The following is a 27,715-nucleotide window of genomic DNA, read 5'->3' on the forward strand; positions in this document are numbered from 1 at the left end:
GATTTGTGCGAGCACCTTACTGATCTTTTCTTCTTGGTTTTATTTATTCATGTGCTCTTTTTTACCGTAACGTCTTGTCTGCTTAGCTTGTCATTCTACTTTTTTTTTGGTTATTGTATTGCTTATTTCATGTCTCATTTATATGGCATCATGTTTTGGAGATTTGTGGTTGTTGTTGTTTTTTTATGTCTTTATTTACTGCTAAGATTATTAGTTCTCATTCATTTTCATGCAAATCAGTCAGATGGTGTGAATGTCCACTTTGATTTTTTTTTTTGTGTTGGTACTTGTTTTTGTTTTCCCCCCCCCCCCCCAACCAGTTGATCATTGTCTTATGCTCCCTCGACTCCAAACAGTTCCCAGAAATAAAAAGAAAATGTTGTTCCCAAACTTTTTGGGTGTTAGACTGCAGGTGGGCTGTCACTCATTCTTCCATGTTGCGCTACGAGCAGGAGACAGATACCACCCAAACTAAAGCACAGTTTCTCATCCATTTGCCACTGCTTTCCTTTTATACCTAAAAGTGGTATCATTTCTATTCAAATGAACTCCAGAGCACAGCAACTCAACGCCATCATTTACCTGCAGACGATCATGCAAATGCATGCAGTGCTCATTGATGCAACAAGAGAACCAGGGACATAGAGAGAAAACAGTTATTAGGGGGTCCAGAGTCTTCACAACATTGGCGGAATGGCTTTGGGTTGCAGTATGAGTGTGGTCTTTGTGAGTGTGAACAGCCAAATGAGATTTTCCAAAGCCATATGGCCCAGTTATGAGCTACTCAATGGCAACAGCACCTGCTCTCCCAGCTCGTTTTTACACTGTCCATATTTCGTGCAAATGGGCCTTCACACAGCCGGTCATTAACTTGCAATAGCCCATTGATGTAGGATATCAGAGCGCCGTGTGTGAGTATATCCAGCTCATACAATAACTACATATTAACTCATTCATCCTGCCACAGGCAATGGAGCAAGAGGGCCAGCAGAGTTTTTGTTCAGCCGTGGGTATCTTTTCGCCCTTCTGATCCAAAGAAATTAGATTTTCTTTGCCAGGAATGTGCGGAAATTTGCTGTGCTTGAGTTTAGACCGTAGAATGTTTAGGTGTAAGGATGCGATATTCATTTGAACAGGCAGACATTCAGTCTATTTAACTGCATGTAATGCTTCGAAATGCAAAGGGCAGTAAGACAGATTCTTCATCAGATCAGCAGTTGCCCTCCTCTTTCCCGAACACCGAGAAAAGAAAGTCAAAGTACACGATATGGTCATCCTTCAGCTCTGTGCTGTGGACTCTCACTGCTCCTATAGCATAGAGCTGGTTTTCACCTAAATTTGGCTCTTTGGGGAAAGGGGAAAATGTTTCATTGGCATTCAGTCCCACAACAAACGAGACGTGGGTATTTATTGGCCCTCGCTTCAAACGGAAAACAACACGTGGGTGTCCGAGCAAAAGTTCAGTTAGGGTGCTGCAGTCTGGGCTAAAAGAGTGGGCACAGCTCTCCCTTTTTTCCTCAAAGAAGTGCACATTTTTCTCCATGTAAAGTCACACAGTGACAAACTAACTATCGTTTGTCACTGTGTGAGTCTGATGTCTGATGGTACGGTCAAAAATAATGAGCCCCCTGAATAATCCCAGAAAGTTTCGCTCATCAGAAACTGGACACAGTGTGATGCCATACCTTCATGTTGTTGTTGTTGTTGTTTTTTGAATACACTGGTCAACCTCAGACCAAAGAACATGCTAAATTAACATGCTAACACTGGCAGTTTGGAAATTTCTTTTAAATCAGCTTGTCTTAGCGGATCTACCTCATTTTAAAATCTCGTTTTAAACACGCTACTTTTGGTGTAAAAACACTATTTTACGTGTCAAGTTACAACAAACTCACCACACACAACCCATCAAGCACCACACGACAGACAAAGTTAGCAACTGTTGAGAATAGCGCATTGGCGCATCACCTCGACAGCTTGTTTCTGCTGCCCAAGTGTTATAAAAGTCAGCTAATACAGGTTTATGATTTCAAGTCTACACAACAAAATATCAAAGCAGCAGCCAGAAAATGAAAAACAGACGTTCTGTTGCTCCCAGCTAACTTTCACTTGCTTAAGCTATGTCGCTAGCTCACTTTCTACCAAACTGAGGGCAGTAACTATGATTTAGCATTGTATTTAGTACTTTTCTGCTCATCAGTACGGCATGCTAATTTCTATGGAACTTTTCATGGTATTTTAACCTTACTCAGTTTTGAGCAAATGTTGATAGTTAGCTTACTGTGTTAATTGAATCAAGGTATAATGCATTTTCATTTCAGAAACTTTAGGGCTCCAGGGAAGGTGCTTCGTATCTGATTAGCTGCTCCACAAGGAGATTTTATTTATTTATTATTTTTAAATCAATAAATACTCATTTGATCTTCTGCTTGTGGCTGTAGCATCACATGCAGTAGTGGTTGAATTGCTCCAGCTTTACCTCAGTCGGAGAGGACTTGTGTAAAAGAGCATTTGCAACAGACTTCGTGTACAACATTACTTTGGAACATGCATCTCTGTCTAATTGGGAGCTTATTTGTAAATAAGGAACCGTCTACATAACTGTCTTCTACGTATTTACATATCATGCCAGAAAAAGGAAAAGAAAAGTTAAGCTCCATCAGCCACCTCAAACAAGCAGTTAGCAGGCTACTTAAACTCTAACATGAAGGGAACCGAGAAACAAAAACAAGCCCCAGTGAAGGTAATTGGAGCATAAATCACAGCTGAAAGAAACTCGGTAAATAAAGGGCATTCTGGTTTAGCAAAACCCTTTTTTTCTCCAATAGAAAATAAATAAAGTGCGATTTATTTCATGATCCCAAATGAAAAAAAAAGCGTGTGCCGCTGAAAAAGGGGAGTCGAGCCTTTAGTGCCGACAACGCCCACGGGCACGAAACCCTGAATCAGTGAGTTGCTGCTATTTTCTCAACCATTAGTCACTTTCAGATTTACACCAGCAGGGTGCCAGCAGAGGAAACGTATCCATTTGATATTAACAATCCATTTGCTTACACAGTTGTTGGCTGACAAAGTTTATTGATTGGATTTTATGTGCAGAGACTACTTTTCCTTTTAGTCAAATTAGTAGATGCAGATTCCATCAGGCGCGCCGATGTCAGCTGGATAATTCATAACTTAATTGACAGAAAAACAATTTACATTTGCTAATGGTTGTTCCAAATGGCTTTCCGTGTGCGTTTGACAGCATTAGCTCTGCCTGTTCCCTGTGGGCCCATAGGCTCCCTGGAACAGCAGCGGGGGAACAGCACAGCTCCATGCTTTGTGCATTTAGAGGCTGACAGCTGACCCGTCATGAAATTTCACTTCAACTAATGAACTGGTTAATTCCACTTAAACACTTTACGGCATGTTTTCCCTTTCACATAAACAGCGGCTTTATGAGAGTGATACATCAGCTCTGCCACTGATTACAGATGGAATCTGTTTCTGTTGCTCCCTGCACCGAGGCAGGATGCTGGAAAAAAAAACGGAAAAACGTCTGCAGCTGGAACATTTTTATAGACCTCTTGCGTATGGTAGCGATGCAGTTTTTTTTCTGTCTCCCAGTAAAGATTCAGGATAGATGCTGTATCCTCCACGGAGTGAAGCAAAGCGCCTGTGAAGGCGACGGTGATCAGTCCTGACAGGTGCAATATGAGCCCGCTGACCTCAACACCAGCGTTATGAAGGGCACACACACACACACACACACACACACACACACACACACACCCTTCCTTAAAAAGAGGAGTGTGTGTGTCTCTGCGTCTGTGTGCAGTGAGATATAAACACATTAGGCATGAATAAGCTAAATCAAAGTTTGCTGGGAAAGAAAACGGTCTGTGTGGGTTAAGCATTCACGTGTCTCAGTAGGGGCACATGATGACACATTTGCAGAATAGTCAGGTGTGGGTTTATATATAGGCTATATATATATATATATAGAGGCTATATACACACACACACACACACACACACACACACCTAATTCACTTTTGTGTTGAACTGCTAGGGGCACACCTCCTATTCTTCCACTCCATCACTCCGCAGTCAAAGCTTTTAGTTAGCGGCTCGGCGTAATTAACTGCCAAGATATGAATGCGCTAATCTGGGCTCTAAATCTTCCATTCCAAATACAAAAGCTTTTAAAGGCCGTCAAAGCTGCATGATAAACAGCAGGGCAGCTCTCTCGCTTAGTGGACACAGCGCCATCTAGGGACCGGGTCTGGCAGCTCAGGATGTCCGGAGCCGGAGGAGCCGGAGGAGCCGGAGGAGCCGGAGGAGCCGGAGGAGCCGGAGGAGCCGGAGGAGCCGGAGGAGCCGGAGGAGCCGGAGGAGCCGGAGGAGCCGGAGGAGCTCGTGGCCACGCAAACATACACGACTGTGCAGAAGTTCTAAACTGGCTTGAGCCAACAGTCGATGGATCAACCGAAGGTCCAGATGCATCTCTCTGGTTCTGTAGGAGGTCTTTCTTAAAGAACAACACTTTCAGATACTGTTCACCTATCCAATAGTTGTTTAGGTCTTCACTTGTTCAGTTCAGTGAAACTCTGAGATATGCAATAGTAGGCAGCAGAGCAATATAGTTTTCAGCTAATAGATGCTGTCTTGTTGCAAAAATACTGTTCTGTCTGTAAAACGTGTTATCTTTTGCATTTCATATAAATGCGACTCAAGAAAAGGAATTCAATCATACGTCTTTGCAACAGGCCACAAGCAATAAAATGTCTAAATATTTCATTTAAATCCTGCTGTGAGACCACACTGGTTCAGCCCTTGAATTAGGTAGTATGTTTGTAGTTCTTACATCTCTAAACTGGAAGAAAATGTGAGAAGTGTCTGAGCAGATTAGTTTCCTCACTGGGCAGCGGAACCCAGGAGTGATCCTGAGCCAAATACCAAAACACGGCTTCGCTTTGGCTCCGCCGTCAGAAGCGTGGACAGGCGGATGCTGACAGAGCGCGCGATGCCAGCAGAGGCTGCGCGAGTCCGCTGGCTGCACATTTACACTGCGAGTCTGCGTCTCTGTCTGCCAGCCGGTGAGTGATGTTCAAAGCTCTGTGTGCTTGTGTGATGCATCTGCTACCTTGGGAGACAAGCCTCCTACCCAAGCTTGACAGTGTGATTGGATCCAGTGAGAATCCCAATGAAGCAATAAGTATCTCAGCGTCAGCTCTGCTCCCCAGGGCCCCCACCCCCACCCGCACGGCCCCATCCTCGCCTGTTCAGACCAGATGGGAGGCGAGAAGCAATGGGGTCTGAGAATGAGACGAGGGGAATGAACTTCAAACTATCTTAGCTGCTGGGAAAGTGAATGCAGCAAAGCCAGCGGGGAAATATGCAAACTGATGGTGGCAGCTGACTGGATGGCGTCTGAAGATGGGGCTCCTTTATACTCTAAATGGCGCAGGCATTCTCATCATGCTTGAGAATAAATAATTGTGGATCTTTAAAGGCAGCAACAGTCCGACGACATCGATGTTAGGCTAACTGGTCATAGATTCATGAATGTCTTCCTCTGTGATGGACGGGCAACTTGTTAAAGGTGTAAAAGCCTTTTTGCCACCATGTCAGCTGGGATACGCCCCAACCCGTTTATAATAAAGCCAGAACAGGCAGTGGATGCATGACAAACAAAACCCCAGGAAAAAACATGCCAAGCTGATACAGTAGTGACCTGCGTCATCTACAAGATGCCGATCCCTTACCAAAATCCAATGTGGCCATACTGAAATCTAAAAGGCAACCTTAAGATAAAAAAGAAGCCTTCCAATGAAAACAAATGCTGCATACACTAGTTACTGTGGAATGAAAGTAAAAGTTCCAAAAAAAAGTGATGAACAGTGCAACGCAAACATAAATACATCATTTGTTCATTCGTTTGAACCTTAGTTCAACAGGAACTGGTGGAATTTGACAGAGCAGAAGTTTTGATCTCTCGGTCTCATGTCGCCATTGTCTGACATAATCACAACTTAACTACGATTAGTATAAATCTCCTCAGTAATGACTGAAATGCGGCGCTTTAGTTTTAATGTCATTTCTCCCCTCCCCTCTCCAGACGAAGCCTTTCTTCACCAGCATCATGCGATCAGTGATGATCTCATGATGCTGAATTTGAGGCCGTTAATGTCACTCCAGTCGCGCCGCAGCCTTGTCGTAACAGCGGCCTCACCGGTTGCTGTGAGGCTGTCTCCACGTGATTTAGCGCAGGTCCTCCCGAGTAATGACATTTGATGGCAGCATAAAGGACGTGATGAGCCTCCCGCTCACAGAGCCAGGAGAGGTCACTCTGGCATCGCAACTGGCTGCTCCTCCACCTGTCTGCCATCAAACATTGAAATCGCTCCACTCTCCCGTGACTGCTGCATATTCAATGTGCAAACACAGGTCACAGCACTCCATCTTATTTCAACACGGGTTATAAATACTAATAGTCGAACAACAAACACACACACACACACAGACAAAAAAACATTCTCTTTAAGCCCGGGGAGAAAATGAGCTTGATGTGGACTCTCAGCTGCAGTAACCCATTTACTTAAAGTGGGAGCGCAGCTGGATACACCGTCAGCCTTTGGGCTTCAATGAAAAAGCAGAGCGTGGCCGCTTGATTGAATGGGTTTGTAAAGCAAGCCAAACAGGTTTGTTCTAATGGGAATCAGCTTAGGTGATGACTGCAGAGGCTGAGAGCAGCAAAGCAGCGCCGGTGAACACCCCATCACTGAAGGGCCAACAGTGGGCTAACATTCAGCCTGCCTTAAACTTGGGAATATCATCCTGAATATGTGGTACATGTGGGTTTTTTACAACATATTTTAGAAGGGGAGGGTCATTAGAACATAATGTAAATCCAAACTGCAACACCGGAGAGAAAAAAAACTAAAGAGTGCTGGTGAGAAATCAGACTTTCTCCGATATTGGCCCATTGTCATTGGATCCATTGCAGAGGATTTAAAATCTTTCTCTTAACATGTAAAGCCCTTAATGAGCATGCACCACCACGAACTTAAAGCTGCAGTCTGCAGGATTTGTTGTTGTCATACGTAAAGTCCTACTTTTTGGCATTTTAAGAGTTTACATGATCTATCAGAACGTTTGAAGTTGAAAACGGTGACCTCCGTAGTCGCAAAATGCAAGAAATGCTTATTTTTTAACCGAAAAATAAAAAGTTATTCAACTTACTGTCCCGCCCATCAAAACACATGAGAACTCGTGCACGTCTACGTGCACGCCAGATGCGCGTACAGGACTCTTCATTCATCAACTCACCTTTCATTTGCGATCATGGAAGACACAGTAAGTAGACTAGCCCGTAATGAAGTTCAATAGTCTAGATAAATAAGCGTGGGGACGAGCCTACCTTGTATCGCGCGTGCACAATCGGTGATTGACAGGCAGCAGAGCCCAGCTCGTAAACCTGATTGGTTACCTTTTACCGGTCCGGTCTGCAATTTTGTAAACAAACCTGCTGGCTTTGGAGGGACCTAGCGGGACATATAGGGGACCTAGAGAACTCATTTTTTTTTTGTATTGGGGTATTTAATGTACTACTTTCAGAATCCCCGGACAGTTCCAGGCATTATGCTTGAAAAAGAGTTGCAGACTGCAGCTTTAAGGACCACATACCATAATGCGGTAACAGGATATAGGAAAGCTTCACCGAGCATACGCCATCTTTACTTTTGAAGTTAAGTCTTTTTTGGGTCTTAAAGGGATAGTTTGCCTCTTTTGACATGAAGCTGTATGACATCCCATATTAGCAACATCATTTATGAACATTGACTTACCTCCTGCTGCGTCCTGTGAGCCGAGTTCCAGCCTCGTTTTGGCGTTGATGAAGGTAGTCCGGCTAGTTGGCTGGGGCTTAAAAAATAAAGCGTTTTTTAAGCCCCAGCCAACTAGCCAGACTACCTTCGTCAACGCGAGGCTGGAACTCGGCTCACAGGACGCAGCAGGGGGTAAGTCAATGTTCATAAATGATGTTGCTAATATGGGATGTCATACAGCTTCATGTCAAAAGAGGCGAACTATCCCTTTAACTTCAATAAAAACCCTTGGAGCACAAAATGCAGGATTCTCAGCTGGGGTTCTTGCGATTGCTCCTCAGAAAACTACGCATCCCAGCTGGAAGTAAATGTACGCACAACAATGCAGAAGTAAGATGATGCACAGCACACAACTGCTCCAGCTCTGGGTCTGTTAAGCGTTTTCATCTGGGCAGAAGGTGTCCTTACTCCTTTTGATTTCGAGCCATGAATATGTTTGGTTACACTTACCCAATATTGAAAAACAAAAAAAACAGGAAAGCGACTGTAACCACTAAAAGGTAAACTGAGAAACACACAAAAATAATAAGACTTCAAACGCATCCATTCCCATTTCTCTAGGGATGAAGTGGATTTTTCTCAACAGATGGCAGACTCAGAGTGACCCTTTCGGTTAAGTGTAACGCCAGCTTTGTGTATGCAAATCATCATGTCACGCAGCATGTGTACGAACAGATTGGGGGGGGTCAAAACTGATATCAACGGGGGGGGGGGGGGGGTCTCCTAATTAGCGACTGCTGCAATGCACCCAAGGGACCTGAAGGTGGAGTGTTGAGCTGCAGGGCGCAGGACGCACAGAAGGTCAGCGGTCTTCTGAAATCTCACATCAGTCGCAGAAAGGGATGCAAATGTTTGATGTGTTGGAATGTTTCAGGGCAGGCGGATGTACGCCGTCCTGCTAATGGCCTGAATTCTCAGCCCCTCCGCATGCCCGCATGACTTGTGTGTGTGCTCATGAATAAGTCTGGGCGAAGCCACGCCAAATAGCTCTCACTGCCGTGTGGCAATTTATTTCAATGAGCTCGGGCAGATGTGCGTTTCATGCACGTGCAAATGCTACAAATGCAACTCGCCTCTATTGCCGCCGTTTTTCTCTCCACACAAACAGGAACCAGGAGGAAAGCACAGAGTTTATTCATTAGCGTCTCACCCTGACAAAGTGGAGTAAAGTTGGACTAATGGTGGAGCAGAATGTAAATGGAGGAAGGGGTCTGCTGGGAGCAGCAGGACTGATCTTTGAGTTTGCATGTGTTCTGCAGCCTAATGTAGCCCAGATAAGCAGATGCGGGGCAAAGAAGCACATTAAGGAGACGGTGTTGTTTGCGACTTTCTGAGGGGATCAAGCCTAACGAATACAATTTTTTTTAAAGCCATCATGAAAATATAAATGCATTTATGAATGATTAGATTGTGGGAAAATCTAAGTTAAATCTTCTAATCCGAGTCTGAGCGCAGATTCCAAACTTTATGAGAAAACAAATTTCTGACGATTGAAACCCGAATCTGTGAGATCTGTGTTAAACACTGAACCCCAGCGAAAGCAGCCACCATAGGGGACAACATGACATATATTCCACCATACATTAGGAGCGAGTCAAAGAACGACGGGAACGTTTAAAGATTAAACGAGTAACTCGGAAAATTCTCCAACCAGCAGATTAACTGGTGGTTGGGGAGGGTGTCAGGATTGGGTATAAAAGGAGCGAACAAGGATGTGTGCCGGCTAACCACTTTGCACCAAACTCTGTCCATGTTTCAAATGCTTTTGGAAAAAAAAAAAAAAAAAACACAAATAAAATGAATGACCATCCAGTACGTTACGAGCAAAAGGTGCCATGAACCTGCACCTGGAACTGTTTAGGGTGTCATGAACCTGCACCTGGAATTGTTTGGGGTGTCATGAACCTGCACCTGGAACTGTTTAGGGTGTCATGAACCTGCACCTGGAACTGTTTGGGGTGTCATGAACCTGTTTGGGGTGTCATGAACCTGCACCTGGAATTGTTTGGGGTGTCATGAACCTGCATCTGGGATTGTTTGGGGTGTCATGAACCTGCACCTGGGATTGTTTGGGGTGTCATGAACCTGCACCTGGAACTGTTTGGGGTGTCATGAACCTGCACCTGGAACTGTTTGGGGTGTCATGAACCTGCACCTGGAATTGTTTGGGGTGTCATGAACCTGTACCTGGAATTGTTTGGGGTGTCATGAACCTGTTTGGGGTGTCATGAACCTGCACCTGGAATTGTTTGGGGTGTCATGAACCTGTTTGGGGTGTCATGAACCTGCACCTGGAATTGTTTGGGGTGTCATGAACCTGCATCTGGGATTGTTTGGGGTGTGGTTAAAGGTACTGTTGTATTGGCAATTTGGAACGATGCCTCGCTCAGTGGTTAGAGTGGAAGGTTGGCGGTTCGATCCCCACTCTCACCGCTCAAAATTGGTGGACTGACAGCTGCAGGGGTGGCGGTCCACCTCCCTGCCACGACTGAGGTGCCCTTGAGCAAGGCACGGCTCCCCGGGTCGCTGTGATTGGCTGCCCACCGCTCCAGTGTGTGGCACCTGTCTCTATGAGTGTGTGTTCAACAGGTGCCAACCTGGATGAGTCATTTTGTGTGACTACATGACAATAAAGCAATCTTAATCTTAGATTAGATACCATCTAGGTGGCGTCTTTTCCATGGATGCAAGCGGTCCGACCTCATTCAAGAGCCCCAGAGTGAAAGTGTAATGTTATCCGACGGGTGAAAATGGACCTGAATACATCCTAAAGTAACATCAATGCATGTGTGCCGGTGGAGGATCCCATCTCTTCTTTTTGCTCAGGGTTGGAATATTTTGGCTTCAACCAGTGATGACCTTTGTGGCCGATTGTGAAGCAGCTGGGACCACGATGAGCCTCTCCACATCTGTGGATTTGACTGCTATGGGTTACGGAGGAGTCATAGCGTCCTGTTGGGGAGTTTAACTGAATAAGTGGGGCGAGATGAATAGAAGATTGTGAATAAAATGTCAACACTGCACGCTTTAATTTGAACCTCAGTTATTTGTGTCGCGTGTTGCTCATGACAATATGATGAGATGGGCGTTTCCATTCATATTGGAAGCAGCAGAGCTTTGATCGGCTCTTACATACCGACATCAATCCAGGACTTGTCAGGTCAAAATAAAACTCTGCGAGCTGTAGCCAACAGTTAAAATCACAGCATTGGTTTTATTCCCCTTTTTACACAGCGTCTATATGGCAGCACATTCCCATCTTTCAATCAAAAGCTTTTTTTTAATTTCTTTTATCGGTTTGAGAGCAGGGTTTCTTGCTTGTAGGCAAGAAAAAAAAAAAAAACACTCTTTGACTCAGAAAGGCGCAGCGCTGGTCAGCAGGCACGCTCGACTTGGCCTGAAAACTGCGTCAGACTCACTGCTGCCTTTACATTCTCTCCCGTTTAAGCCCCTTCTCCTTCACTCCTTTCCTTCTCGCTCTTGAATTGTTTGCGAGAGGAAAAAAAACAAACACAAAAGCCTGGGATCATGCCTATGACGCCGGCGCCGTGTCACAGCTTCCTTACGGGCGCGTTCTTTCGGAACTTTTAGAGTGCGAGGTTCAGCTTTGAGAGAGCAGAACAATATCTGACCAGAAAACAAAAGAAACCCTGCTCTAAATCTAAAGAAATGTGCTCCTGATTAGCAACAGTTACACACCCCAACATGTTGCTCCTGTTCTGGTAGGAGCATTTAGTTGCACTCTTATTCGTCTGCTTTGAGGGTTCAACCTCTGCTTATACTGAAAACAGTTGCTTGGCTTTAGTTACTTCCCCTGAAGGCTTTCATCTAAAAGCAAATACAACCAAGCCTTAACTGCAATCAGATTTATTTGTAGTGCAAATCTTCCAGCAAATTTCATAAAAATATACATTTGCACCTACTTTTTTTACAAATACATACTGCATTACACCAAAAAACAGAAAGTTGGTCAATACATTAAAAGAGAAGGTAACAGAGAGAAGCCTTCATGATATAAAATCTTTAAAAAAAACAACAACTGCAGGCAGTTCCAAAGGCACCAGAGTTTAGGTCGGGCTTCATAAACTATACATTTTAGCACAGAGATGTTGGCATGATCACAGACACGTAAAGCAGCCGCAGAGCAGGTCGAATGAAACGATGGAAAGACGCCAAACAGTGAAACTACTTTGGTTTCATGCTCTTAAAATACATTAAATACATTCAGTGCATTTGCTTATAAATAGGCGTGAAGAGCCACGTCTCTTCTTCCAAAGTGTTTCTAAAAGTTTGCCGTGAAATCTCAGGCTTACCCTTCGTGCTCTCGAGCACCATCAGCGACTGCCTGCTTGAGGTAATTGAGTAGGATCGGTGTTGAGCGCAGGGCCTCATACTGGAGGCCGGCTCGTTACGGATGAGCGCCGAGCGGGAGGAGAAGCGGTGCGTTTGGGTTCGTCGGGATCCACATGAAGGTTTTTGCTCAAAGCTGAACTAATGCGGGAGGAGTCGGCCCTCTTTGGAGTCTTCCAGGTCTGAAGTGGTCAGGAGTTTCAGAGGAGCTGTAGCAGAGAGGAGAACAGAAACAGAAACACCAGCTCTTTTTTTTTTTTGCCACTCACTGCCATAGATGACATGGATGTGTGAAAATCGCATTGCATATCAGCATCTGCACTGCCATAGATATGCTCTGGCAGGTCAGCGGATACAAAGCCACGCACACCGTGCACCTCAACATCTGTACCACAGTGAAATGTCAGCTTCGGCCTGTGTGGAGTTCTGTTTTGTGTGTTCAACAGGGAGGTTTTTGATCTCCCATTTCTTATCTAACTTCTGTACCATCGCTGCAGCTGCACAGAAGCCATACAGGGTGTGCGACTGCTAGTTTTCTCATCAGACGTCTCACGCACGCTGAGGGTTTACCGATTTCCTGTAAGAGTAGCGCTGCTTACCCGACAATTATTGCATTATTTAACAACACAGTGTGGGCTTCAACATCAAATTTAATCCAAAAAAGAGTAATGTTATGATGATTAGAAAATAAGGGCGACGGAAAATTGATACTTTCAGTTTTCTTTCAGTCCGGCTCTGTCCCTTAAGGTGTGAAATAAGATCATATTTCTAGGACATTACATAACTAGAGACCTTTCAGATGCTGAAATATTTATAGACATGTTGCAGGCTACAAGCAAACATCTGGGAAATGTACAGTGTCTGTGAAGATCTGTCTCTTTTCAAAGCTTCGTTCTTCCCCTTTGTGATGGCGTTACAAAAAAAAGGGTTCACAGTGGTCCAAGAATGAGTGAAAATGTTGCTTTAAGAAAATGTTGGGAAAAAAAAAAAGGTCTGACAAGCATCAAACGCACAGAGAGTGAACACTCACACAGTGAGTCGGACATCTGTGTGCTGCTGAGGAACGTGCCGGGGCCTTTGATGGAGGACGAAAGAGCAGCAAGTCTCAAACTCCTGGATGTGGCGTCAAACTTCTCGTCCTGGGAAGACAAATAAATTAATGAATTAATTAAAAAAAAATCAATCATTAAACAGGTGGCCGTCTTTTCATTGAGAGATTTTTAATGAATCCAAACAGTTTGGACAACAGATCTCCAGCACTGCTCTGAAAAGAACTGTCGGGCAAGACTTCTGTCAGAGGCTACAAACAGAGCCAAGACTACTTAAGTTTTTACTGAAATAGTTTGTTGATCCGGCTCTTTAGTTGGTGCCAAGGCTTCAGTTTGAGCTGCCGTTGTTTCCACTGTTTTGTTCAGGTTTAACACACTGTATGAGGTAAGCCAACAAAGAAACAAATGTGTGGACCAGAACTGAACGGCAAACAGAATCTGCTCGTCTGAAACAGGGCAACCAGGGCCTTTGACTGTAGGGACAGGGAGCGCCCAAAGAAGGAATTCTGTTTTTTAGGTTTTAAAAACAGCCGTTTCAATTGAAAAAAAACACCTTCGGAAGCTGTTCGCCACTGCCAGCATTGCAGAGCAATCAAAAGTAAAAACCTTTAAAGAGGTTCTTACCTCTTCTCATTTTCTATAAAACGGACCTCGAGTGTGCAGAACTGTACTAGTTTACGGAACTGTGCTAAACTGGTTCAAAACATACTTAGAGAACAGGAAGTACTTTGTGTCAATAGGTAACTTTACATCTGAGCAGACAACAAACACATGTGGAGTTCCCCAAGGTTCCATCCTGGGACCTCTTCTGTTTAACACGTAAATGCTCCCCCACTGGCACAGATTATAAAACAACAACAAAATAAACTACCATAGCTATGCAGATGACACACAGATATATATTACAATGTCACCAGGAGACCACGGCCCTGTACAGGCTCTTGGTAAATGCATTGAGGAGATTACTGGATGTGCCACAACTTTCTCCAGCTAAACAAAAACAAAACTGAGAGAAAAAGAGAAACATAAAAGAGAAATGATTACAGGTCACCACAGAGCTTCAATCTATACACCTAGAAACTACCAACCAGGCCAGAAATCTGGGTGTAGTTATGGACTCAGACCTAAATTTGGAAAAACCCATTAAGGCAATAACAATGTCAGCCTACTATCACCTTAAGAATACAGTGGAAACCGCTTATAGTGATCACGTTGGTCCAGAGCCAATTTGAACACTATAAGCGGTTGATTACTAAAACCGAATTTGTATTATTTGATTTTTTTGCTTTTTTATTTTTTACTCCCTTGATTCCTTTCTGGACGTCTGCTTCTTCCCTATGCTTCTGCCTCGCTAGCTAACATAACGAGTTGACACCGGGCAGCAAGCCGAGATGCTGCGGCGAAGCTTGGCATTCCTCAGGCTACCTTGTGTAGTCTAATTAAGCAACGAGAGACAGTCATGAATGCTAACGACGGAGAAAGAAAACGACGCCGCCCGGGAAAAGCACCGGAGGAATGCCAAGCTTCGCCGCAGCATCTCGTTGGCTCGTTTTTGGTAATTTGTCATACGCCTCGAGGAAACTACGTTTTTCATTCAGAGAAAATGACTTCCTTTTTCCAGCCATGATTCGCGCGCTTGCTGCCCGGTGTCAACTCGTTACGTTAGCTAGCGAGGCAGAAGCATAGGGCAGAAGCAGACGTCCAGAAAGGAATCAAGGGAGTAAAAAATAAAATAGCTACACGTAGTTTTTAAATTATTTTTGCACGTTTACATTCATAAAATGGCCAAAAATTAACATTATAAGCGGATTTCTTGATTACTATAAACAAATTATTTAAACAGCATTTGTATAGAAATGATTCTGTCCCAAGCCTTTTGATCTATATAAGCGGTTGATTACTAAATCCGTGACCACTATAAGCGGTTTCCACTGTATTTCAAGGTTAAAAGATCTGATGTGTCAGCAGGACCTGGAAAAACTAGTCCATGCATTCATCTTTAGTGGGCTTGATTAGCATCTTTACAGGTCTACCTAAAAAGTCAGTTAGACAACTGCAGCTTATTCAGAACTCTGCCGCTCGAGTCCTTACTAAGACCAAAAAAGTGGACCACATCAGCCCAGCTCTGAGGTCTTTACACTGGCTGCCTGTCCATCAGAGGATAGACTTTAAAGTTCTGATGCTGGTCTATAAAGCTCTGAATGGTCCAGGACCAAATTACATCAGTGACCTCCTGACCCAGTTTGAACCTTCCAGACAACTCAGGTCATCTGGATCCAGTCTTTTATCAGTTCCCAGAGTCAGAACCAGACATGGAGAAGCTGCATTCAGCTTGTATGCTCCACATGTCTGGAACAAACTCTCAGAAAGCCTCAGATCAGCTGAAACACTCAGTGTATTTAAGTCCAGGTTGAAGACACACCTATTTTCAGCTGCATTTGAATAAAGCTCCAAAATCTGAAGCTTGAGTTTCAAAACTTAATCACATTTTAACAAATTTTATCTATTGTTCTTATTTCTTTCTTTTTTGTTTAAAATTTAAATCATGATTTTTATTTCTACTGTTTTAATGTATCTGTAAAGCACTTTGAATCACCTTGTTGTTGAATTGTGCAATTCAAATAAACTTTCCTTGTCTTGCAACAGCTAATAAGCTCCTGTAATGGCCACTTATCATTCAGCGTTGGAGTCGTCTGGCGAGCCAACAGGCTAATCGAGACGAGTAAAATCATTTAAAAAGAGGCTGTATGGCTGTTTAGGGGAGGTTGCAAACTGCTGATGGCAATCAGCTGTCAAACAATAATGTTCAGATGGCTCCCTTGACTGATTTATAACACAGAACATGATGGTAGTAATTAACAGTGGTAATACTTAGGCTTCGTTTGAGCCTACGCTTGTGCCGTTGCTCACTTTGACCACTGATGACACATTAACACTGCATGAAAGTTGCAGATTAGCTGCAGCGTACGCTGGCATCTGTGTGGGCGAGTAACACTCGTAAAGAAAAGGCTCTCAAAGTCAGACCCTCCTTATCCAAACGACGGCCATTTGAACAATTAGTGATGGAAACAGAATCAGCGTGGGGTGTTGTTTGGCTTTACAAAGCTCATTGACATCACAGCACTGACACCGTGTGCGTGTCACGTACTCTGTACTCTTGGATTCTGCGTTTGGACTCGTCCAGCTGGTGCTGCAGGTCCCCGACAATCTCTCTGTACTTAGTGTAGCGCTGCTCTACGATCTCCTTCTGCTGCTGCGATTCCTGAGAAAACAAAACAACAAACACACGGAGGCTATTATCGCAACAAAGCACAGGGAGGACCGAGCGGAGGCCTGAACAGGCTTGAAACATGCAGCGTAACACTGTGAGAAAGGAAAAAAGTAATACATTCTCGACTTTACGCGCACCCACCTCCAAATCTTTGAAGTTCTCAATCAGAATATTTTTCTCTGGAATTGACTCCAAGTGGTCCAGTGCTACTCTCGTGTTCTGGAAACCACACATAGAAAATCAGACTGACAGAAAAAGGAGATTTTAGGGAGATTTACCTGAAAATAAACCAAAAATAAACAGGAGTTTAATTAAATTAATACCTAAGTAACATAAGATAGACTTCAGTGTGAAGCTTCAGAACTTGTTCAAGAAAAATTCAGTTTATAACACAACATTAATCATCTTCTATGGTAGTCAGTGTATTTTAACAGTACACGGCAAAAAGGAACCATGTAATAACCGTTTAATAACCATGTAATAACCATATAAAGGACGAGAAGAGGGCACCACACCAAAACATAAAAGCTAAAAGCTGGAGAATGAGTTATAGATGATATCTGTGGCTACATCCTCCGTGTATCTCCTGGCCCGCTCCCTCTCATGACGTGTCCTGATTGGTCAGCACTTCTCACTTAAGAACAAGATCAAAGGCTGGGAAGCAAAGGAGGGAATAATCAATGAAACGCAGGGAAAGTGAGACGTAGTTCTCTGCGAAAACCTGTGACAGCACACAGCTGGATTTGACTGCTCTGTACAGTCGGCCGGCACCTTTATATTTGCACGGATAATGGATCACTTTGCTGGTCTGAAACATTCAGACGGGTGTTTACGAAATTGTCAAGGAAGAAAGACCTCAGCAGCAATTTTGAAGGAGCAACTGTTGCTGCCCATCAATCAGGAAAAAGGGTATGAGGTCATCGTTCTACAATGAGGACGATTATTCCCAAAGTAAAAAGATTCAAGATCGTAGGTGATTTTTCCAGGAGCGGACGTCCCAGCAAGTTCACCCCAAGGTCAGACCGAGCAATCTTCAGAGAAACTGAAAAAAAAAAAAAACTAAACCAAGAGCTACATCTCAGACTATACGGGCCTCAGTCAGCATGTTAAATGTTAAAGTTGACGACAGTACAATCAGAAAAAGGCCGAACAAGTGTGGCTTGTTTGGAATGTCTGTCAGGAGAAAGGCTCTTCTCACACGGCAGCACAGCTTAGACTTAGACTTAAAAAGTCTAAAAAACTTCCAGAACAATGTCCTTTGGACAGACGAGACCGATACGGAGGATGTTTGGTCATGTTGCACAGCAGCATGCTTTAAACAGCATATCTGTCTGACAGCACTCACAGCAACAAATCTACAACAAAATGTCTGAAAAAGTGTTAAGATGGTTCAGACCTGAACCCGATTGAAAAGCGCTGTTGGGAGCTGTGTATTCAGCAATGTGAGCAAACCTCAATGAACCGACGGAAGGTAAAAGAAGACTCGGCCAAAATTCCTCCACAACAATGTGGGAGACTTATAACGTCATATGGAAACTTAAAGGTAGGGTAGGAGATCCTGGATTTTGAGTCCAGCGAAGCTGCAATTTGAAAATACACAGGTAAAAAGTCCCAACCCTTTTCTTCACTTTCCCCCACAAAGGCACGCCTCTAGAGTACATGAACGCGCACGAGCACGAAGGTGCACGAGCGCTGTTCTGACAGCAAGCATTGATCGTTGCCGTATTTAGTATTTAGTATTTAGTTTATGCTAACTATACGTTTAATAATGCTAGGTGCTAGCCAAGCTGGCTCTAGTTTAGCTTCCTGCCAAGCTTCGTTCACGGAGCAGGGTACGCGCACAGGGGGAAGGAGGGGGAGGGGGAGGGAGGAGCAGATTGCAGTTTGATAGACGGCATCAGTATCCAATCATTGTGAACGGTCCGTTCACAATGATTGGATACTGTTTTTCCTAGATTGTACATTCTAGAGGCCACTAAAACTTTTCATATTTGTGTCAAAACTTTTAATTAATTTGTTGCAATGGGGGTTTGAAGAGTATTTCAAGCAATATGTAAAAAAATGTTCCAGAAAAAGATCCCCTACCCTGCCTTTAATACTTCAAGCTACTGTCACTAAAATAGCTTCTACAAGCTGCTTGCATTTTTGGCTGAGTTTTCTTAAATAAATAACGACACAGTGACGCGCCATTTTCCATTTTTAGACCCGGTGAGGAACAGATTATTTTCTATTAATCTACTTAATATTAATTTATATTCGTATATTCGTATCATGTCCTGATACATAAAACCTTAGACTTGAAAAAGGTTAAAGGACTTTATTTTTCACGTCTTTATGAGGGTACTGCTGCAATCCCCAGGGAAGGCTCCTCTTCCCACTAGCTTTGGCATCAGTCGAGGGTCCGCCCAGCGCCTGTGAAGGGGGAGCCAAATTCAACATGGCACACTGACTTGGCCTAAGAGTTTTATCCTGTTTTCATTCAAATGTATAAAATATTGGCCCGGGGGTATACTTATACGGCTTAAACATTATTTCACAGGTAGCTCCCTCTCTCACACATCTTTCATTATACAGACACACCTGATGCTAAAGGAATGGAAGAAATTGAATTAATTATTTTATGACAAAAACAAAAACAAAAAAACAACAACCAGAAGCGACGACAGTAAATCTCGTAATGCTGCCGACGTATTTCAGGCCGGTTCCCTATGTAAGATGCTGAGAGGACATTTTGTTTCAGGAGCATGTCGACTGGACAGAGGCAGAGAGACGGCATTCTCACTGAAGACGAGAAGAGAAACACGATAAACGATGAGCTTCGCTGGAATCAAATTGGGAAAGACGGGGATATACACTGCGTCTTAACTTCTTTCCCACCGGGACCTGAGAGATACATTTTTAATGGATTATAACTTTAATGGAGCACTGTCATCCCTGGGCAATACCGATGCTTCTTCTCCGCCCCTCTTAAACTAGTACTGGCAGGATTGCATTCAAACACCACTTGCAGTCCTTCCCTGTGGAAGCGCTGAGTCGCACGGCCTAGTTCATTCAAAAGGCAATTGAGGACTTTCATCGCAACACACTCAGCACGATCTTTAATCATTTACCCACGCGAGCTGCACTCCATTCAATTCATCCCTCCGCTGAACGTTTCAATAGCCTCCCTCTTCCCATCCGAATTCGACATGTAAGCATCATAAGACCCGGCGCTTTGAATGGCACGCTGACGAGACTAGTGAGATTTGCTGGATGATCCTCAGCTGCCAGGCTGTGAGTTGACGGCAGTCCAAAGCGTCCCCTCTTCATTTCTTGTAACAGCTACTTAAAGGCTGAAGTAGACAAGCATTGCACATAATTGTGACGGATATCCAGCGTGCCTTTGACAATTTATTTTTTTATTTTCCAGGAGAGTAAAAAAGTGCTTTAGTTAATATGACCTTTCAGTAGTAATTCATTAATTAATTAACAAATTGCTGACTGGCATCTAATGGCTGATTAAGGATGTTGGTGGTGGACATCAATAGCGCGGATGGTGAGATCAATACGGTGCTGTCAGCGCGGCTCGGTTCTTAGCGCCATCAGGAAGACGTATGATGATTAACAGAGCGCTGAGCCTTGACTAAAACAATTATTTCTATCCCTGTGTTAGCCTCCACGGGTTGCTATACAAATAAAGCCTGCCGCGGTTAAATCAAATCATGATGAAAGTCATCATGACTTCCAATTTAACTCCGGGGCACTTAGGGGATAACTTTTCCTTTTTTCTGAGCGGGAATCAAATTTACAACCTCTATTCCAAGTTGGGCTGTGTAGAATGAAAAGGAGAACAGAATGCAATGATTTGTGAATCTCACAAACCAACATATTATTCAATAGAAGAACACAGAAAATGCTGACAGTGAGATATTTCACCATTTCGTGAAAAATATTCGCTCAAACTGAACTCGACGGCAGCGGCACGTCTCAGTTGGAGGCTGGAACAAAACGCTGGAAAAGTATGCGGTGCTAAAGAGGAACAGCTGGTGTCGCAACTGATTAGGTTAACCGCCAACAAATCAGAAACTCTATTGGGTATAAAAGAGCACCTTAGAGAAGCAGAGTCTCTCTGAAGTAAAGGTGGGCAGAGGTTCGGTAACCTGTAGAAATCTGAAATCTTTTAATATCATAATCCTCAATGTAAAGCTGTGAAGAATGAACATTCAAAATCATCTCCATGAAATAACATAATCAAAAGATTCTGAGACTCTGGAGACGTCTCTGTGTGCAAGGCACACGGCCAATGAATCAATACTTTATGCTTAAGTCTGGGGGCCCTCAGGCAGTACTGCGTTATTAACAGCCATGCTTCAAATATGGAAATCACTTCCAGAAATCATTGTCTGATAAAACAGTTCACTCTGTCCTCCTCTAATACAGGTTAAAGCTACATCATGCCAAATCCCATCCATATGTGACCCAGAAATGTAGCTGCTTTCTCAGTGACTAAGTAAAAAAAAAAAAAAAGATTGTTCTGGGGTCAGACTAATCAAAATTTGAAATTCTTTTATAGGTATGAAGAGGTTTCAGTGCTACATATGCTCCCACCCAGATGAAGACGTTTTTAGGTTAACATGATCCTGTCCCCGCTCTTTTGAGATATGTTGTTGTCATGGAAATGATGGATGCCGTGTCCTCCGCACTCAGCTCAAAAGCCTTCATCTCTGATGGTTTTGAGGTGCATTAGTGCCTATGAAACTGGGAACCTGCATTTCTTGAAATGCACCATCAATGCAGAGAGGTATGAAGAGGTTTCAGTGCTACATATGTTCCCACCCAGATGAAGACTTTTTTTAGGTTAACACGATCCTGTCCCAACTCTTTTGAGATGTTATTATCGAATTCAAGATGGGCTAAACATTTTTCTGGAAACAGTAAAATGTTTCACTTTCAACATTTGATCGGTTTTTCCGTGTTCTGTCGTGAATAAATTGCAACTCGTTCCATTATGCTTTTATTTGTGTTTTTGCACAGTGTCCAATCTGTCTGAATTGGGGAAATGTTCAGCTTACCATCTCCAGATCCAGCACACGATCCTGGAAGGACACATGCAACACAGAAATATTACTTTAGACTATGCAACAGCGAGTCCAGACAACAGCTCAAAACAGTGGCTGAACAAAGAGAAGCCCGGTCGATGCATGTGAGGGAGGAAAAACCTGAAAGAAGAGTGGAATGGGGTGTTCCAACATAACGAGGGAGGGAAATGCAGGGGCTCGGGAGAGTCTGTAGCACACACCAAACTTCTTATCGCGCACACAGACGCACACGGAGACAAAATAGTCTCGCCTCTCATCCAGCCTCCTCACTGATGTTCCCTGTCTAACGATGCATAAGTGATGCTATGGCTCTTATCTGCCACTCAAATGCACACCTGCTCTTTCCTTCAACCGCCTGCCTTTCCACCTCTGCCTGCAACGTGTTGATGAGTTCTGACAGAGCTGCTCCCCCCCCCCCCCCCATCCAGCCCCCATCAGTTCATTCCTAAGCTCTATCCAGCTCCTCCGTGTCCCTCACTCTATCAGTCTTTTCCTCGTTACATGTGAATCTCTCTCTCCTGATCCTCCATGATTAAAAGCTTGGCTGACTCTCAGACTGAGTGCAGGTTCTGACAGGTGCCATCATGCAGCCACACTTTGAACCTCGCCACCCGACGCACACACACTTCTGGAAAGAGTCGCTTCTTTGCAGACTCTTTGCTGTGTATGCTATATGTGCACACATCTGCTTTCCCGTTTAATGGCGAGTTAAGAGCCTGTGAGGCACTGGGGGCCAGTTTATTCAGGACGAGGTGAGTGGGCAGCCTGCAAAATGTAGCAGCCTTTAGTGGCTTTTAAACTGCAAGGCCTCGTGTCTGCAGTACTTAGCGAGTCGTCCAAGCGAGGCTGCAAGGAGCCTGTCACGCTCACAGCTGTGCGTTCATGTTGGGAACAGCACCACGGATCTGAAATCTCCCTCAGCCTGGCAGTTTCTTTAAAAACAGCCCCACCTGACATGCAAAAAAAAAAAAAAAAAAAAAAAATACAGGGAAAGTGGTGTATATAGTCAGCATCTCCTCATAGTGGAGTCTTTTCTGTCCAGTGCACACAGACAGAGGCTGCATGGATTAATAAAGATAAACGACGCTGACCTGAAGGCTTCTCATTTCTTCCTCCTTCCTGCGACTCCTCTCCAACAGCTCTGCAAAGAGAGGTTCGGGTGTTAGATAACATGGCGCTGTTCACGAGCAGAGTTCTCAGATCCCCATTAACTCTGAATATAATGATATATAAAGTTCAAGCCTCCCATTTTATTCACTACTCAACGGTTTTGTTTTCCACCTGCAATCCATCAGCGGCAGTTATCTCGAAAGCTATAAAGCCGAGGCCATCAGGCCAGGGTCAGACCGCAAGCACTTTGCGTTTTCTTTGTGCAGCCCTCACTGTTACTTTACAAGCGATCGCCATGAGTGTGTGTGTGTGTGTGTCTCTCCGTGTCATCAAGCTATCTGCGTAGGTTGCAGAGGTAACTAAAGCAGTCCTCAGAAACACTGTAGTCACGCTGGCATGGCTTCTTAAAAGGCATCTAAGTTCCAAATTTGCTGATTCAAATGTGCAGCTTTGCTCGTGGAAAAACACACTGACTGCACTTGGCTACCCACTGTGGCTCCTGTTTTGACATTGGCAAGAACAACTCTGCTGATATTTCTCAGTGACGCAGAAGACTCTTTGAAGTAACACAAATAACTAACGTTTTCACAATTTGTTAAAAATCTAATTTTTTTGTCTGGTTAATTTGCTGATAAAATGTTCTAAAAAATTGATTGTATCCAGTCATTTTCCAGAGACAGCTTTGGGGTTGGTAGTCCAAAAAGTAGCACACCGGTCAAGAAATGATGACATTCCAAGACAAAATCTAAAAGATGACTGTGTGGAACAAAGCACAAACAGAAAAACCCAACAGGGCAACTCTCAAAGCTCAGTTCCAAACTCAAGCAGACTCTTGAATGGCGCAGCAGCCGGTTACAGGAAGCAGCTCCGTCTCTTGTTTTGAACTTTTTAATTTTCTAAAAAGTTTTCTTTCGGCGGTTTTCGGAGGTTTTTTTTTCTAAAAACAATTTCCTACACTACTCTGGATGCTGTGCTCCTGGAATCATCGCTGCTGGTAATTCTGGCACATTTTAACATCTGCCATGACGCGTAACTGTCCTAACGGCAAAGCTGTATGCACAAGGGAGCCGCTGATTGAGCCCCAGTAAAGCCTGCAGGAAGACAAGCTGAAGTGGAGATGTTTAAGATGTAGGGCAGGAGAAAAAAATAAACACAGAGAAAAGGAGTACAAAATCATGGGGAAATTAATTGGACGACGCTTTATTTATCCCTGAAGGGAAATGACACTATTCCAGCAGAGATTATGCAGATAAAATAAAACAAAAATCAGTTAAACTGTTATAAAGTTGGGAGTGCAGCACAGAGGTGCGGCTGAGACCACCGTGAGCGCATATGGTTATGTTTATAGCCTGCGTGATACCCAATGGACAAGCTCACAGGAATACAATAGAACATACAACGGACCCCTACACTTCTCTACATGGCACTCGCTTTGAGATGATGCGTGTCGTGCATCAGCGCTTTATAAATAAGATGCAGTTCATCACACAGGCAGACAGAGACCGCAGGCAGAGCGGTAGGAGCAAAGGACGGGGGATGACAGTGCTGGTTAACGACACATGATATAATTCTTTATACGTTACTGTGAAGGAGCGCCTCTGCACCATGGATGTTGAACTGTTGGCGGCGAGTTTCCGCCCTTTCAACTTTCTGACAGTTTTTATTTGCCGTCTTATTTCATTTTGAGACACATTTACAGTATATTTCAATTCCATTGATACACTTTCCTTTCAGACCTGCAACGTGTTTGTAACAAAGGGTAATTTACCATACAAGTCAAATGCTTATACTCCTAAATACTAAATGTATGCAATTCAATATTCTTTATTTCAACATAGGATGAGAACTAAAGGTTTTGGTAGACAGTGACTATTTTAGGGGACTGGGATTAACAAACTCACAGCAAATAACAGAAGATCGTGTTGATTAATTGTTTTTGATTAAGTCAAGTGAGAAATTCTCATCCAGTGTATCTGACTGCCTCAGTCTGGTAGAGATGGATTATTTTAATCTTAAAATGTAGATAAACACAAAGCGTTTCTTCTACAAAGTCCTGTTTGTTGACGGCAGCACCAAACTTTTAAATCAGAGGCGACTTGAGACGTTGACTAAGAGGAATAATTCTGAATTTACTGAATATATGCCAACCAAACTTTTCAGCACGGCAGTTCGCCAAGCAGAAAATGGTTTGTGGGAATGGTTCAGACAAAATGTTTCCCTTACAGCGATAATGCAGGGAGGAAAATGCTGAAAGACATTTTTATCTTAATTCGTCTTCTTCATTCAGCATGCTTCTAGAAACCAACACAACGTGAGAGCTGAGCATCCGATACCACTTCTCCGACAGCGTACAGCCAACAACAGCCTCTGCAAATGTTTTTATCTACACTGCCCTTTCATTTGACACGACGCCCACCTCATGACATGTCCACAAATTCAACATCCAGTTTCCTGAGGACGCTCGACACCTCCACCTCCTCAAACAGATGTGAGTAACTCACGCGGGCCAAGCCACTTGACAGACATACTTGAAAAAACCAACGCCAACTTCCAAGTCTGTTACAGTCAACTTTGAAGCCAGCAGAGGGAAGATAGGAATAGCAGTCTACTGCTATCTATGCTGACTCACACTCAAGTCTCATCTCACCTGAGAGCTGTGGCAGGCTCTGTAATACTAGAGCCACGGTTATCTACACATGCAGGGAGGAGGCCAACAGGGAGCTCTGAAAGAAAATGAACAGACCACTGCTTGACACAAAATAAATTCTGACAGAAGGGCTGTTTGGCTTTGCAAAGTTAAGGGGGGGTAATCTGTGGAGTTAAAACAAGCACATGTAAGAACTTAAAAGAGAATAGTTTCAGGGCGGTCGGTGGCGTAGTGGGTTAAGCAGCCGCCCCATGTACAGAGGCTACAGTCCTCGCTGCAGCTGGCCCCGGTTCCAGTCCCGCACCGGACGGCCCTTTGCTGCATGTCTTCCCCCTCTCTCTGCCCCCTGCTTCCTGTCTCTTTCCAACTGTCCTATCATTAAAAGGCATAAAAACCCCCAAAAAATATATATATATATATATATATAAAAAAAAAAATAGAGTTTCCAGGGTGCGTTAATGAATTTGCATTTCTCACACGCCTTGTCTGCTCTGCAGAAACGGGACACGATACAGAAACCTGAACGTCTCAATTCAGACGACACTTTCATTATTTGCTGCTTTAATTGCTACAGACTCCATATAAGAGCGTCTGCCTGCAGTGAAGAAAGACAAGCCTCCTCCTTTCAAAATGTCCACCGGATCTAGTTGGTTCACTGACCAACTTTATGTCTGCAACACAACCTGAAAAAAAAAAAAAAAAGTTGCAACAGAGGCATGTTTACTCTTGTGTTATTTTAAATTCCTTTGGGAACTGAGGATTCTATTTGTCGCAGAGGAATCTGTGTCCATCCGGCTGCTGGTCTCTGATTCTCCTCCTCATGATGTGGCATTACACTTTTAATAGGAGACAGATCTGGACTGCAGGCAGTTCAGTAAAGCACACTCTCACACTCGCACCATCACAAATGCTGGCTTTTGCAGCGTTCTCTGAAAACGACCCGGATGTTTATCTCCTTAAAGCAGCTGAAACGTGGTTAATATTCGGATTTCTCTTTTCTCCTTGTGTAAGAAACTTCCATGTTACAGCAGAAGACTGCGAGTGAAAATGGTTTTTCAAGGAAAGGTGCACCCGAGCCCACATATCTGCAGTTTCTCGTGCGTTGTTGCCTAAGGGCTCGAAGGTGTGTTCATCCAGCGGAGGTTTCACCCAGACTCCCTTTTCACAATATTATGCACTGTAGATGTGAAGAGACCAAAGTTCTTTGCAGTCTGGCATTGAAAAAAATCAGTTTGGGGAACTTACTGATGATTCTCTGATTGGACGATTCTCTGAAAAAGGTGAGCAACGACTCATCCCTGCTGGAAAACACTCAGCCTTTGGTGGATGCTCCTTTTATACCCAATCCTGACACCCTCACCTGTCCCTGAATAATTTGTGGTTTGGAGAATCGTCCAGAACGCTGTTGCTTGTGAATTCTGTTTCATCTTTTTTTTTCAACATTAACATAACTTTTTTTTTTTTTTCTTTTGGGGCATGTGTGTATCAAATGTTAATTTTATTTATATCATCAAAGTAAAATTGAGTTGGTCAGTAAAAACACTAAAAATCAAAGTTTCGATTGATAGCGACAGAATAAAAAAAAAAAAAAAGAATATCATTGGAAAGTAGCATCAAAAGTAAGTAAATGGGGGGGTGTAAAGTGTGTTGCTATGCAACAGCAGAGGGGAAAAGTGTAGGGAGAAATGTGCACAAGCAGCTTTTCATCATAACTGTGGGAATACTGTCAGTGGTTCACGGGGCTGCAGCTGAAGGGATATTGTCATACAGAACTGTGCATAAACAGACATACAAAGAGGATTAGCATGTTAACCAACCTTCTGCCCAAACGCACAGACACCGAGCATCTGTTGAGTCATCTTTTATCATGTTCTGTGGGTGTAGGCAGAATGTGTGTCAATACAAGCTGAGAAATAGCTCGATTATTAATAGGTAATAACACACACATGCATTGATATGTTAATTAGCCATGTGCTGCGCCATGTGAACGCCTTGCCTGGGATGTTGTGCTTGGTTGCAAAGCACAGTAGTCTGGGGAAACTGTCATGACTGAGGAGCATTGAGATAAATGAGGAACAGGAAACACGTGACGACATGATCTTTGACTGCATGTATTGAACCTGCATCTGAATCAGTGATGTGTTCCCATGTGCCGTGGGCCAAACTCTACAGATTCCGATAATTTGTAAAATGTCCTTTCAGCTGAGTTTAATTGGATGGATAGATGAGCCGTTATACCTCTAATAATAACCGAGCAAAATGATTCCACAATATATCCTGGGGTGAGGCTGTATCATCAAAATGCACATCTGAATAGTGTAACAGTACCACAACAACCA

At 43.6% G+C, this 27,715-nt stretch overlaps 1 protein-coding gene across 2 annotated transcripts in view; it reads right to left on the reverse strand.

Moving 5' to 3' along the window:
* Positions 1–11,722: 11,722 nt before the first annotated feature.
* cep128 (centrosomal protein 128) overlaps positions 11,723–27,715 on the reverse strand; it is a 50,546-nt gene continuing 34,553 nt past the window's right edge. Inside the window, exons 20-25 of one of the 2 annotated variants that reach the window (XM_075459090.1) lie at positions 22,711–22,760; positions 21,593–21,616; positions 16,683–16,760; positions 16,419–16,532; positions 13,252–13,360; positions 11,723–12,430 (exon numbers count right to left, since the gene is read on the reverse strand). In XM_075459090.1, the coding sequence (XP_075315205.1) occupies positions 12,363–12,430; positions 13,252–13,360; positions 16,419–16,532; positions 16,683–16,760; positions 21,593–21,616; positions 22,711–22,760 (443 nt within the window). In that variant the 3' untranslated portion in view covers positions 11,723–12,362. Of the gene's footprint in view, positions 12,431–13,251; positions 13,361–16,418; positions 16,533–16,682; positions 16,787–21,592; positions 21,617–22,710; positions 22,761–27,715 lie in introns of those variants that run through there. The other variant, XR_012768888.1, reaches the window with a different exon arrangement.

This window comes from Odontesthes bonariensis, chromosome 24 (assembly GCF_027942865.1).
Source record: "Odontesthes bonariensis isolate fOdoBon6 chromosome 24, fOdoBon6.hap1, whole genome shotgun sequence".
In the NCBI taxonomy this organism is placed as follows: domain Eukaryota; kingdom Metazoa; phylum Chordata; class Actinopteri; order Atheriniformes; family Atherinopsidae; genus Odontesthes; species Odontesthes bonariensis.